This window comes from Musa acuminata, chromosome BXJ3-9 (genome assembly GCF_036884655.1).
Source record: "Musa acuminata AAA Group cultivar baxijiao chromosome BXJ3-9, Cavendish_Baxijiao_AAA, whole genome shotgun sequence".
In the NCBI taxonomy this organism is placed as follows: domain Eukaryota; kingdom Viridiplantae; phylum Streptophyta; class Magnoliopsida; order Zingiberales; family Musaceae; genus Musa; species Musa acuminata.
In genome coordinates this window covers 5909656-5925065 of record NC_088357.1, presented here as the reverse complement: position 1 = coordinate 5925065, position 15410 = coordinate 5909656, and the positions used below count along the sequence as shown (strand labels likewise).

At 38.6% G+C, this 15410-nt stretch overlaps 2 protein-coding genes across 2 annotated transcripts; both read right to left on the bottom strand.

Moving 5' to 3' along the window:
• Positions 1-219: 219 nt before the first annotated feature.
• LOC135648313 (truncated FRIGIDA-like protein 1) lies at positions 220-4568 on the bottom strand. Its single transcript, XM_065165861.1, has 3 exons — positions 3624-4568; positions 1255-1430; positions 220-1169 (listed from the first exon to the last, which is right to left on the bottom strand). The coding sequence occupies exons 1-3, from the start codon at positions 4450-4452 to the stop codon at positions 648-650; spliced, it is 1527 nt and encodes a 508-aa protein (XP_065021933.1). The 5' UTR covers positions 4453-4568; the 3' UTR covers positions 220-647.
• Positions 4569-5767: 1199 nt separating this feature from the next.
• On the bottom strand, positions 5768-15330 carry LOC135649712 (probable protein phosphatase 2C 55). Its single transcript, XM_065168392.1, has 5 exons — positions 15146-15330; positions 14288-15018; positions 12652-12976; positions 7398-7547; positions 5768-6687 (listed from the first exon to the last, which is right to left on the bottom strand). Exons 2-5 carry the CDS (start codon positions 14929-14931, stop codon positions 6394-6396), a joined length of 1413 nt encoding a protein of 470 aa, XP_065024464.1. The 5' UTR covers positions 14932-15018; positions 15146-15330; the 3' UTR covers positions 5768-6393.
• Between the last annotated feature and the right edge of the window lie 80 nt (positions 15331-15410).

Genomic DNA, 15410 nt, shown 5'->3' with positions numbered 1-15410 from the left:
CCAGAGGGTAAACTAGCCGAAGCAGCAATGCAAACCCACCAAACGGCACAAGAAAGAGTAGTTTGTGCCGTCAAGATGAGCCACAAATTGCGATAATCACGTCTAGATCTGTATAAGCTGCTGATTTATGCAAAATAGACAAAGGAGTCAAATCAACCAAACGGTTCAAATGAACAGGATTTTAGAGCTAATCCACTAGAACCAGGAAGAACCATCTCCTCCTCGAATCATTTCCTTGCATTCCAATCAGCAAAAACAACTCAAGTTTACACCAAATTTTTGCTCACACAGCCCATGCAGACGAAGTAAAACAGCACCAAAAGTAAACCTACACCCACTTTGTTGCCACACAGATGGCATTTGAATTGTTGGAAGTTTATTTGGAACTTCCAACCAAAATCCTTTGAATTGCATGTCACTACAGCACATATGTATGCAACTATTTAGTTCACAAACACAATTTGTAGCTACAAATAAGTTGTGGATGAGAATCATGTAGAGACTAGCGGATATTGCATACGCTGGTGCACTACAGACTTTTCTTTTCTGGAAGTATATTAACTGCGAAGCTAAAAACACTGCAAGATTCCACCTAACAAAAACTTGATCAGGGTATAATTACAGAAACCATCAGAGAAGTTGATATTTTAAGGATATAAAGATGAGTTGTAAGGTGGAGGCAATCGAGAACCGGGATAACCAGTATAATTCACTGGCCTGTCATAGAAACCACTTGTGCCAGCCAGAGACTCCGATGAGTAAAGATAGGACCTGGGTGGACTTCGAAATCCAGAAATGCTTGCATTGTTGTACAAGGAACCAGAAGAAGCAAAACCATATGCCCCGGCCAAACCCATATGTGGAGATGGGTCAGCTAAACCAAATTGGGGCTGTTTTGTTATCCCTGGAGGCAAAGATTGTCCAGTGATGGCATTTGATGTGGTAGCAGTTGGCCGGGGGCGTTTATTAGGATGTTGCTGCTTCTGAATCTTGAAATTTGAAGCAGCTGCTGCTGCTGCCACATTCCGCTTTTTTTCTTCCTTCCGTTTCTCCAGTTTTGCAACTTGCTTCTCAAGAAATTCACGAGGATACTGGGACTCAAGCTTGTATTCCTCAACTGCTTTAATTACAGATCGCAATGCACCAAGTTCTTTCGAGGTAGCCACATTCTGTTTCAGACAATATACAGTAGGATGTAAGAATACAAATTTGTTAGCCTAATCACGAGGACTGTAAACTGCAACTCGAGTATACCTCTGATTCAGATGAATTGTTTCCCTTATTTCTGACATCTTGGGCAGCCTTCTTAATTTCTTTTATATACGCTTTCAGAAGAGGAACAGGTGGGTATTTCTCCACTAAATTGAAAGCATACACAAACTTTACAGCATCAAGTTGCCTCCCTTTATTATTCAGTCTTTCAATAAGTTCTGTCACAAAGAGAAATATTTTCATGTATGATAATGGATCCAAACATCTAAAACTAGTCAGTTGAACCGGCAAAAGGGTACATTCTACATGACAATCAGACAGGAATACATTACATGAAAGGATATAATCACCTAAGAATCATATTTGTCAGTCCTGAATAACAACTTGCCAAAATGAAACACAACCTTAGCAAACTAGTTATGTGAAGTACAGTGACATGTAAACTTGTTTCATGTAAAATCTCCTGAAAGAAGCTAGACTAAAAGATCCAAATGGCGTAAGAGTGGACAGAGAAACAAACAAAGGTTCAGGTAAGGACAGACCTGTAGGGTAAATATTTCAGGCTGGGAATAATAATTAAGTCGTCAACAAACTAAAATATGGAGATGGACATGAAAAGAATTTAAAAAAAGAGTTCAACATATGTAACAATTATTTTGAAAAACATAGTAGTGAAATCAAAATCTGCTTGAGATGAGAAAATATGATCTTGAGAGAAATAATGATTCCTAAATCAATATCCATTGATTGTATCGAGGACATAAAGCCAAGATAAATTACAGGAGAAGAGCATAATTAAAATTTAAATGACAATAGTTATTAAATATAAAGCTATAATTCTATAAATACCATGAAGAAGGAAGAGACAGAAGTCGGTAGCTGACAAAAAGATCTCATAAATATTGCAACTTTCAACAGACTGATCAGAAAGTCTTGCAGGTCCTGTAAATTGTGTTATATGTGTGTTACTAGCTTTCTAGTTTAAGATATTGGGGTTTCCTGTTTGTCCGTGTAAATTTTGTTGATCTAAACCAATAATTTATTTTTAATTTGAAATGATTTTATTGGATATGACTGAGATGCTTGATCTCTAACTTTTCATGGATTACATTTGAGCTTTATAATCTCCTCCTACTTGAAGCTTTGAAATGGTGCAATCAGACAGATATGAAATTTTTGCTTGTTATCATTTTTCTAGTTTAAATTCAATGAGTCAATATATGTTGTTTAAAACATATTTTAGATGATTTTTTTCTTATCCTTGATCTCAATTTGGATGCATAGGGGAAGAGACCTCAAAATCTAATTGGACAACAATTATTCATTTTCAAAAATCCCAAGGATAGGCAATATAGTGATTATAAGACTACCTAATTTACTCATTTCTACTCTGCTCAGCCCAAAATTATCAAATTTGTTCTCCTCTATGCTAATACTGCCAACTCTCATAGGAATCCCCTCAGCCCCAGCGACCCTCTCTCTCTCCATTAATGCCATGTGCCCAAGATTAACCCTATCAGCAGCCTGTCTTCTCTAGTAGTTTCACCTCTCAATGACAAACCCTTCAACACCTCACCTCCAATGATTATAAGACTAAATCATCTGCTTCATCAATGCCACACCCCGCCCTCATCAACCATCCTCTCCAAATATCCCGACTTCCCATTTGACACAAGTGCATTCTGTAGTCCCAGCAGCATAGGCATGTGGTCCTAGGTAGTGAGGTTGTGTCTCTACTGACTGGTGTTTGGGTAAAAGAAAACTTCTTTTTTCTTCTTTCCGTTATTGTTGAGAATCACAGATGGGGCAGGTTGAGACTGGTCTTACAATTCCAAACATAGGCCAGGCTTGATCTATTTATGTATCCAGGCTAGGTTGCACCTATACATTTTTACAGAACTATCGAGCCTACTCAAGATCTGGCAGATTATGAGCCCAAAATATTCTTTTCACTTCAATTAATATTCTGCATTCCATTTGCCAGAAAACATTATTACAACTTACAAACTGGCCAATATTTGAAAATATATACGCTTGAATTCTTGTGGCTGCTTCAAAACACAAAAAACACTCTAATCAAATGAATACAATTCATTTAAGGTCAAAGAAAAACTACTCCTGTGAGCACTAAGTGAAGAATGATGAACTAAGTAGTTCAAGGTGTTCCAGCTAATTACTCTGACATATAAAATCTGTTACAATAAGACGAGAGATTCTTGAGCAAAGCAGTGATCCAAAATAAGTTAAACACTACAGCAAATATAAGAAACAAATGGGGCATGTAATGTTATTGCAGCAAGAAAACGATGCATGATCGAAATAAACGAACACAAATTCAAGAATATAATGAAGCTCCAATAAAATGTTGCCACAACTAAATGAAAGGTGGGTAATATTAGATTCCAGATTACCAGGAACGTTTTCGGTGAGACCCAAGCTCTTGCAGAGATCCACAGCCTGCTTCCTACGAGAAACTAAAATGAGGAGATCCAAGAGTTCATCCACCTTAAACTCCGATGCCAACCCATATGACACGAGGAGCTGCAGCAACCCCATGGCCTCGAGGCCGTTCTCGCGCCCGCCATCCGTCACCTTCCCCTTCCACTCGGTCGCTAGTTTCTTGGCCTGGTCCCTCACGGACGGCCCAATCTCTGGGCCGATCACCGGGATGCGCTCCAGGAGGTTGATGCAGGTCCTCCTGGTCGCCAGCGCATCCGCGTCCTTGTCACCCTTCTTGTCGCCCTTGGGCGGGGGAGGAGGGGACGAGAAGAAGCCGTCCATGGCGTCGAGGACCAGCTTGGCAGGGTCCGGGGCTGATCGAAGGGCGGGGTTCAGCTCGCTGCGGATGGCCCCGAGGTCCTTGCGGTTCCGGGCGATGAAGGAGACGAGGTCCTTTCCGTCCATGTTGACGCAGAGGGATGTGAGCTGCGGCCTCGGGACGGCCTCAGGCTCGGGGTTGGCATGAGGCTGCCACTCGTTAGAGGGCTTTTCTTTGGAGTCCGAGGGGGAGGAGGAGGGCTGGGCGGCCTCCTTGGCTAGGAGGGCGTGGAAGCGGAGGCGGATGGAGGCCTCGACGGAGGAGATGTGGGCGTCGAGGTCCTTCCATTCCGGGACGGAGAAGGGGGAGGGGGAGGGGGAGGAGGAGGAGAGGTGGGTCCGGAGGGCTTCCAACGCCCTTCGGAGGCTTTCTTTCTTCTCCGGGATCGATGCGATAGCCTCCTCGATCCTGGCGGTAGCCATCGAAGCGCAGCAGTCGACGCCGGTGAACGCCGTTCACGGGAGACGCCAAAAGAAGAAGGGGAGGACGGCAAACGAGAAGCCCTAAGGGAAGGTTGCAAAATCCGCAATAATAGTGGATCTCCACTACCGATCATATAAAAAACTTAAATTATATATATATATATATATATATATATATATATATATATATTCATAAGATATATTTTTTAATAAAAATATAATATATATATATAACTATATATTAGATAATTTTTATTAAAAAATTGTAACTTAAGAAAATAATAATAATTAATATTTTGGTGATCTGAAATCAATTTAAATAGTTTATTTCAAGAAATTGATTTAATAAGTCAGTTCTTTAATATCAGTTATGTAACTGACTAAAGAGCTAACTAAAAATATATTATATTATATTTGTGATACTATAATTAACTAATACTTTAAAACCAATAAAAGTAATTATGTAAGTCATAAACATATCATACTTGTTCTATTATGATAATACACACAGGATGAGATAGTCTATGTCATCTATATGCACAATGCACTAAAATAACAATATACTGATTTCTAGAGAAGTTGGAACACAAATGTATATTGGTCAAAAAATAAAAAATGTTTTGCATTAGCTACATATGGTTTCTTTAAGTTTGATATCAAGTAATATCTTTAGTTAGGTCAACAGTAATTAAATCTCTTTTTATAATTTATAGTGTCTCACTAATTTCCTTCTCCTCTTGTTTTACCACTAATTTTAATTGGTTCATCTGAATCTAAGCACATTATCTTATTCTTTGTCAAGATTACATTTAATTTATTCATATTCTTTATTTTGGGTAATCATCGAACATCTTATGGTGTGCGTTTGTTTGGCAAACGTGGATGAGCATGAAATCATGTCATGTACACGCTGTGGCACCTTCACAGAAGCAATAGCAAACGAACATGCCATTCCAATACGTTATGATGTCACATTATGACATCCAGTGATTCCAGTTTGATTTATCAGCGAGAATCATTGACATTATTCACAGACATTTGATATACTAAACCATGCGAGGCATTTGAGATGCCAAATGACACTATGGATAGGAGCTTGGCAAAATCTAAATTTTCTTGACCACTTGAACAAATATTTCCTGCATTTGGGTACTATTTTGGGAGCAAATATTAACCTCTCATGGACTATATGAACTCACTCAGTAAAAAGGGTATAAGTCATAATCAAAGCATTCACAAGTTCTTCAATCAACTGATTGTCGAGCATTCACAAGAGTCCTTCGATCAACTGATTGCCAAACATACCATGAAAAGCTGATTTTAAACACAAATCTTCATTGCAACCACACACAACTGTTTGTCTTTGTGTGTTTCTTTATTCAACAAAATGAAGTAGGCTTTATAGGTGAGAATTTGAAGTCTAAACAAATCTACATCACAAAATAAATTCAAGTTCCCTTGCAGCACATAGTCGATAAAAGAAACTGGCCAGTGGATGTTCCTCGGTATGTGTTGTGCAGCCTTTATGTGGCTTCCTGTCGAGCATTCATGAGATCGGATGATTGAGAGCTGATTCCATCCAACTCTCAGATCCTTGGTTCATACCTGCCTCAGACGTACATGTAGTCACTCACACCAACAACATATGTATATGATACCAAGATCGTGACAACAGTCCGTAGGTTGAAAAGATATCCTTCAGAATCTTCAAGGTAGTCTATTATTGTAAAACATGTACTGCTGCAACTACAGGTTCTTCCAAGCATTGCCCTGAAGAATTTCTGTATAGAGCCCAAACGATAAAGGTAAAGAAACAGTATCCATTAAACTCTACCTTCATTTTGTGTCTATATTTTGATGCAACCACGAGGAACTTATGCAGATGCCATATTGGCCTCGAGTACCCGAAGCGGTACAATTTGAGTGATTAAATTGCTCCTATTAAGCATCAGATGCAGTGATATAGGATACCACAACTGTAATGTCATCAAGTTTGCCTCCATAGTACCGATAGCCAGCATCTTGGGCAGCAGTTGAAAAAGGAGTTTGTCGGTTCCTATCTTGTGCTCTCTGCCGTGCAAGCGCAGCTATCTTTTGAGCAGTTACCTGAGGCCCCAAGCCAGCTCTAGTCGCATGGACAACAACAGCCGTAATTTCATTATTGTACAAGTTATCAAACAGTCCATCTGTTCCAGCAATGATTACATCACCAGATGAAACAGGGAAAGTAAATACCTGAGAAAATGCCAATAAAGCAATAATTAGTTTTGCACATTAATAATTTTGCATGCCAGTAATCTAGAAGCAAAGATTTATAGTTGGAATGGACAATGCTTTTACACATATATACAAAATTAGACGAAATGTTTGTTTCACAGTGCTGAAAAATGGGATCAGCTTAGGATTGTATGATCATGATTGCTAAGGATGATGCTCTTTGTTTTTGTGATCAGGAACGTAAATCTCATATCCTTTCCTGTCCTACATATTGGTGGATGATGAATATGACAATAATGATGTAAATGACAAATGTGATAGTTGCAACATATAGCAAATGCAATAGTAATGTCTTCTTCGTTTCATGTTCAGTCACAACTTCCTTTTTTTTGTCTTTTCTTTGTCTTCACAATTTGATTAATCACAGCTTATTCCAGCTAATTTTAAAATCAATGCTGAAAAATTAATCAAATCAGGTAGGCATTGGACAGAACTTATAAGTAAATTATTTTACCATTCAATTTCATACTGTTCAATTTTTCACTTGTTCAAAAAATTTAAGGTTTCATAAGAAAAATGTAAGTACCATAATATGATAGACTACTTATGACACCTAAGCACTCATTGCTAATTAAAACTGCTCCAGAACCTAAGAGATATATGACCTATCATATATGCACTTATTCAGCAGGAAGAAATAACAGGAGAAGCCATCGGAACTAACTGACCTGGGCAGCACTAGGGAGATCACTGCCATTACCACTCTCAAGTTGATAAGTGAAATTGAAATCATGTTGTTGTACAGGTGACCTAAAGATTGTGCAACCATCTTTCACAACTATGAAGCCACTATCTCCCAGATTGATTGCATGAATGCCCTGCAAATAACAAAACAAAAAAAATATATCATGATTTTGTCATTGTGGTTATCTACTAGCGAGCTTCATAGTGTATTATAACAAAATCATGAGACAATGAGCAAGGCATGTCAAATTCAAGAACATGTGCTATACACCACAGAAAAATGGCAGTTCAGATGTAACACCAAGAGAATATAGGCTTCATGTATAACTTCAACCCAAATGTCAGCAGAAGAATGATAGCTGCATGCTACTCAAAGAATACATAGGAGTCTCTAAAAAAGGAACTGTATATTATATAGCAAAGTCATTCTATCTATGAACATGACAGATCATATTGTAATATAGAGACAGACTTGAAAGTTCATACACTTGGATGCTTTTCATGAAAAAACTGCACAGATATTGACCAATATTCCCATTATATGGCATCTTATTTGTACCAAGGGCATGAAAATAGAACAGTAGCAAGTAATAGCTCTATCATCATTTGAAATTATTTGTCCTGAATTAAGCATCACGAGTGCAGATTTTAATTTGGAGTCTCATAATTTTTGTGTAAAATGGACTTAAATTGATGCAAACCTTGAATGCAAGAATAGCACTCCTTTTCTCATTCCACCAAGGGAATCTAAAGCAAGCTTGATATCTAGCATCTTGATAATGCATCCATCAAATAGGAATAGAGCCAATGAAAATTTTGCCCCTTCAATCTTCCTTTAATCCTCCACCACTCCAAAAGAAAATCATAATTATTCCATTCTCGAGGATAAAATTAATGTAGTTCTAATGACTACTCCTTTGTTCCATTTATCCAACCAAAATTTATCCAACAGCTGTCTACCCATGTCGAGGCCCAAAAATCCTGTGCTCTAAATCTATCACTACTATCTATCCATCTTCTACACAATATGGTTTGATCCGTCATCACAGTGAACACCTTTCTCACACATTCTCTTTATTGTCCTCGGGTTTGAAATCATCAGTTAAGATGTGTGATGAGTAAAAAACCCTTTTGTCCTCTAGTTTAAGTCAACAATTACACTGTAATTGTAAATTAGTTCTATTTACTAGGAAAACAAGTGGGAAAGCCAAATAAAATTTCGATCACCACTGCCTGTTACAAACAGAATAAGCAGAACGATATGAACTAGGGTGAACTAGGGTGCAAGACTAGAAGATAGAAACCTCATAAATCAATGGGATAATTAGTTTGTACAATTAAAGTCCCATACATCTCGAAAGGGATGATACTTGATTAGGTCAGGTAGTGGTAATAGATATTGAGTCAATGAGCGACGAATTCTAGAGGTCCAAACTCCAGCGTATCTCTTCCACAATGAATGGATCAATAAATGTTACATGAAATTATGAATGTCATAGTTGTATGTTGGTTCGAAGCCTCTCCATAGTTAACCGATACATTTAACTTGCTTTTATATACAGACTATTCACTATTCTCGTCTGCATTGTGGCCCCATTAGCAAAAAGTTTGACATGATTCATTTTTCAACCACAGAAATACTATCCCTTGTATATTTTCCCTCCTAGCTCATTCTGCTCCACCGAACCATTGTTTCCACCATCTTATCCAAGTTCTCTTCTTCCAATGCCGCCAAACCATCTCGTGTTGTTTCCTTCTCCTTTGTTATTGTTCCATCCCATCTATGATCAATTGCAATCCTATACCAACAAGCAACACAGGTTGATATTGGAGATTCCCAATTGGACCAGAGAGAAAGGGGGAGACAGAGAGAGAAAGAGAAGAGAAAATGAGGAGGCAAAGGAGACACGTACGGATAGGATAGACAACAGATTCAGAAGGCTGCAGCAACATGGAGGAGGAGATGGAGAAGCAGAAGGAAGAGAAGGCTGAAGAGGAGAAGAGGAGGAGGTTAAGGAGGAGGTAGGGGAATGGTAGAGGTAGAGCAAAAGGAGACGATGGCAAAGGACAGAGAAAGAGAGCATAGAGATAAGACAAATAAGACAATTATCAACCATTGTCATATCCCTGAAAATATATTTAAAAATCCACTACTAGTACCAAATGATAGGCTTACACCAGTACAATTCAATACCATTTATAGCTAACTATCCAATGTGATGAGATCACTGGATACTAAGCTCCATTTAAAATCAAACAGAGAGAGATTGTCTGTTTTGCACATTGGCCAGCTTTGAACTGGAAAATACAGAACGTCAGAAACTTGACTATAACTACCAAAGCAATAAGTAGTTCGACAAAGATACCATAAAGCTAGGCACCCAAGCAAAAAGTTAAAGGAAAGTAGACTGTTCAAACTAGAAGGGATGAAAAGCATACAGTGGAGGTGAAACAGAAAGATGATAATCAAAAGGAAGTAAAAGAGAGAGATATCTTGCAAATGCAATCTTCCAATTAACTTGATTATATTAACTGTACTGCATTAGTAATAAGCTTACATTTGAGGGTTAGACATGGATGAATCTTGTAGTTCATGAAATCAGTAATTGTATCAGTATCGGCTAGGGACGATTTCGTCCAGGACCGTCAAGATTAGTTAGTAAACTGATGGAGTAGAATTAACAAATCAGAATCAACTAGAAAATAATAAAAACAACAATATACAGAACATCATAGAAGTACCAAAATATTAAAAATATGCAATAAAATTTTGATAAATAATAAATATATATTAGAAATTCTGTTACCATCATATGCTCTATGTCAACATCCTACATAGATACGAAATTGAATTGTAAACGGTAAAAAATTGTATAACAATAAAAAATAATGAAGAATAAGTTCTTTAAAAAGTTATTATCCATTTTAAAAACATATATCATTCATATCACAAAAAGATATTAATATAGTTAATAACTAATATGTTTCATACAAAAGACTTAGGTGTTGAAGGTTGTGATGGACCCCATTGTAGCCCTGGAACTTTTCTAATCACCATACAGGTGGGTTATTATATATCACAAAAAAAAAAACCTGAACATAGAGTGCCTAAAAAAACTGATATTTATCACGAATCCTACAATATCCCTCTCCTTTGTTATGCTATTTCCTTAAAAGTCATCTTCAGACATTCCCCTTCTTTTCTTCTTATTCTTTTCTCTGTTTTTGACAGTGGATAACAAGCATTGCAAAATAGTTGGCAATGACATATAGCGGATAGCAAACACTGTATCTTCCTCTATTTCACAATCATTTATCTTAAACTTCCCTCTTCTTCAAAATCAAGATTTATCACAAATCCTACAATATCCCCCTCCTTTGTTGTGCTATTTCCTTAAAAGTCATCTTCAGGCATTCCCCTTCTTTTCTCTGTTTCCGACAGTGGATAACAAGCATTGCACACAGCATCTTCCTCTATTTCACAATCATTTATCTTAAACTTTCCTCTTCTTCTCATTCCCTTCCACTGTTCCACCTTTTTAATTCTTTTGCCTTTTGAGGCTGCCAAATGGCCAAGAAAAAATCAACCAACTCTGATAGACAGAACAATTTCAGATTATAAGGTCAAAAGATCGACCATAACTAAACCAATCATAAATGATATCTATATGAATGAAGCTTATCATACCAAAATCAGCCGACACTTCAAAAGACAAATGAGTCTCTTGATGATTTCTACCTAAGACTTCTGATGAACAAGTAAGATTTCAGAAGGACCATTATAACTCTAATACGTTGGAAATTGAAGCAGTATTCGAATGCAGTGTAACCTATGAATGATGCAAGTCAAAGTCACTGTAGGTGTTTAGTCAGGTCCAACAACTCCAATTCAGGTTTGAATCGAGTCTTAGAGAGTCTAGGTCTTAGAGGTCACCAAAAATGTAGTATGTGATAAACCCTATTCAAGTATCATGTTCTCCAAGCTTGACCAATAGAAAAGGAGGGACATTTAGAGAGCAATAGGGCATTCCTTTTATGCAATTTTCTTCTATGCCTTGACCTTTATATAAGTCAGCTTCCGCTACCAAGTAAAGAACATTAAGTTGCCTTCCATAAAAGCAAACATCAGCAGCTAACAACATATACCCATAATGTTCAAAACAACGATTTTAATTTCGAATGATACTGCCCGTACCGAACGGTACATATCAGTCCGCCAACAAACCGATACGCAGACCGCCCGTTACCGAGAGCTATTAGCCTGGCTGCGGTGAGGGAAGAAGCGTCGAGGGAGAAGCGGGAGAAAGCACTCGAAGAAGAGGGAGAATTGGGAGAACCTCGACGCTTTCCGATCCAGCACCGCCCTCCCTCGACAATCCCAATCCAAGAGGTAACGGAGAGACGACGGCTCGGCTTCTTCTTCAGCGAAGACCGGAGATGCATGCAGCCTTCGTCGCGTTCTTCGCCAAAGGCCGAAGATGCTTGCGGCCTTCGCCGCATTCTTCGTCGAAGACCGAAGACGCCTACAACCTTCACCGAAGGTCAGAGGCGTCTACGGCCTTCGACGTTTTCGCCAAATGCAGCAAATGAGGAGAAGACCGCGTTCTTCTCCTCGTCCGATGCGACGAGGAGAAGAAAAGGAGGCAACGTCGTCGAGGCAGTGTACACCTCATATATATATATATATATATATATATATATATACCGAGCGGTACACCCTAGCGTACTGCTCAGTACGCCCGTACCGTACTGAGCAAAGCTTGAAATATCGATACAATACGAAATTATGAACCTTGGTTCAAAGTCCATCTAAAGCGACCACACTTGGTCCTGAATGGGACATCCAAGTTTTAAGATGATCTCCTAGGCAAAATTGTTATTCACAATAACGGTGACCAACTATTTTGTAAGAAATTGAAACAAATTTCCACTCATTGAACTACCACTAGGAAAGGGAAGAGCATGTAACTAGGCAACATGTGCAAATTAATGTTGCAACGCAACAACAATGCAAAAGTTGGAAAGCAAATCAAAGGCAAGTCCTAACACCTAAGATACCTAATTGAAAAGAGTATGGCGACAGTTTGGGTCCAGAAAGTGTATCTGCATTAATGTATCCTTTGAACTCTAACAGAAACAAATCAACACTAACAAGAAACAACTTGAGATCTGTTGAAATAAGATGTTAATAATTAATACAAATAAAAAGGAGAGAGATCAAATAAGAAAATTGAAAACCTGATCAGTGAGTGCAATGATGCATGCTGTTGAAGATCCCCTGGCTTTGGTTATTGTGTAGGCTTTTTCAAGAACCCTTGCTGGATCAACAGAACCCTTTGGCTCTTCCCGTATTGCATTCACTGAATTAGACATAAGTTCTCGGGCATATTGTCCTGCATCAACACCAAGATCAGCCCATCCACCAACACCATCTGCCACACCAATAGCTTGCTCATCAACACAGATAAAATGAGCATCCTCCCCTCCAGTTTCCTCCTTGTCAGGGTGTGGTAGATAAAAAGATCCGGAAAGAAGCTTCAATGACCTATCACCTGAAATTTTGCTGCAAAATAAATATAAAAATATAAAACTTCAAATAAAAGTTTCCTAAAAAAGGTTAATGTTATGTAGAGGCCTAATCTGCACCAAAAGTTATTCTACATGGAACAAGAACTTCCCTAGTAGGTGAGAAAAAGTATTTGAAATAATAGGAACTGAGAAGTAATTCTTAAGGTTGTCTATTCCAACCCATAAGATGACCGACAATAATGAAGATCACCAACTATATTGGAAAAAATAAAGGCAACTTTAAACTATGAAGCAGACTTGTGCAGAGTTCCAACATAAATGAAGAATTTTGAGGAGCAACCTATGACACTGATTAGACACTCTACATCCTTTGATATTTTACAAAATTGCTAGACAATGTAATAGAATTTACCACTATTCTAGGTGAGTTCGAGCTGATATACAAAGAGTAACATGATCACGCATAAAAAAAAAAGCCCTTCAAGCTACAAGCAAGGAATGTAAATGGCAGATTAGTTATAAACCATGGAAGATGTGCAGATGAGGCTTAATGTAATTTGCTTCCTGTTTATTTGATTCATTTTACATTAATTACCTGCAAGAGATACAACATTAGTGGTATACTTCATAGCTTCTTTCTTTCAAAAATAAGCTACTTAAAATAGCTCATTGATACGACATTTTTAAAGTTACAATGCGATTTAATTTGTCATTTGATGGGTTGGCCACTCATTATAAGTTAATGAAATTAGAATTCAGGTCCTCCTCAGATCAAATGATAATAATGTATCACTTAGGAGGAGACCCATCCATGTCTTAACTGAAAAACCAAAAGATGGTAAAACCAAACCAAGAGTTAACAGAATAGACAACGATTGATTATGAATAACAAATTATTATCATTTTCGTTGGTTATATTTTTTGAAGAATCATAATAATGATCTTCAAAACTTACAATCAAATATACTGACATGTCTAACACGTGGATATGGATCCAACATGGCGATGCTAGTAAATTTGAGAATCCAAGATACTTTAGTGATAATACAAGCTAAAATGTCCTACATAATCTAATCACACAGGTTTATATATCTTACAGTTATTATATGTCTTTACTCTTTAAAACATTATATTATGCAAAAACCACTTAATCTAGCTTACTGATTGATATAAGACACAACAACAGTAGGATGATGTGCATCAGTGACTAAAATGTGTTGCATTTCCATAGAATCACAACATATAATTACCAAATTCCTTTACAGAATCTGAAGTAGTAGTAAGCAACGTAATGTAAAGATAATTAAAATATAAAAGGGAAGACAAAGGATGTCAAGTAACATACTGTTCAGAGGATACATCAGAATTCTGAAGCTGCTCCTCCTGCATGGCTGCATCGAAAGAAACATCAGAAGCCGCCCCAGCAGAAAACGATGCTGAATGTGACGTCTGAAAATCTTGACTCCTGGGCTCGATGGAAGAATTTGATCTCCAGTTCGTCGCATGTGCATCAGACCAGAAACACTTGTAGATCATATTAGTACCCCAAGGTTGCCTATTTTTCAAGCTCCCACTTGCTCTCCTGCAGTAATCAAAACCCTTGTACCTATAACAGATATCAACCCGCATCATACCGCTCAAACCATGCCCAGATCTCGCATCACTGGTCGCGACGCGCCTGGCGCTCAACTCGGACCCTCCCAGAAACGCGCTGCTAGAAGACATTATGCTCCGCCGAAACGGAAACCACTGCGTGGACCACGAACGCTGGGTATTGACGTTCCTCGGGATCGTCGCGAGGCCGGACAGCGTCGTGCGGCGGTCGCAGGAGCCGGCGACGACGGACGACTTGGGGAGAAGAAGGGAGCCGCCGCAGCCAAGCAAGGAGAGGGGTTCGGAGAGGACGAAGCAGGTGTTGCCGAACAAGAAGCTCCGCCCACGGCCACGCAGGAATTCCGACGAGGTGTTCAGCGGGTAGGTCGATGGCATCTTCTATTTCCCTCGCAAGATGGGAGAGCGGCACAACAACACCGGGGATCTCATAACCCTCGACTTCTTATACACCAATTACAAGGCCTGAGCCGAAACGACCAAAGAAAGATTGCATATGAACAATGGGAAAGAAAATAACCCATATATAGCAAATCGAAACGATAATGAAAACAAGAAATCAAGAAGCACATGATGCGAACTTGACAACTACCTTAATGCCGCCTCCTCTCTCTCTCTCTCTCGCTCTCTCTCTCTCTCTCTCTCTCTCTCGATAGATAGATATAAATTGACGGCAAAGGTGAAGAGGGAACGAAAGAAGCGGAGAGGAGAGTTGGGACTTGTGGGTCAGGAAATTTTTGAGGTGGAGTCGCAGCGAGGAGAAGCAGAGGAGAGGAGAGAACGATAGGATGAGAGTATTATATTATTATATCTCCCCTTTGTTAACAGTTCAGCACCCCTGAAACCCTAGCAAAGTC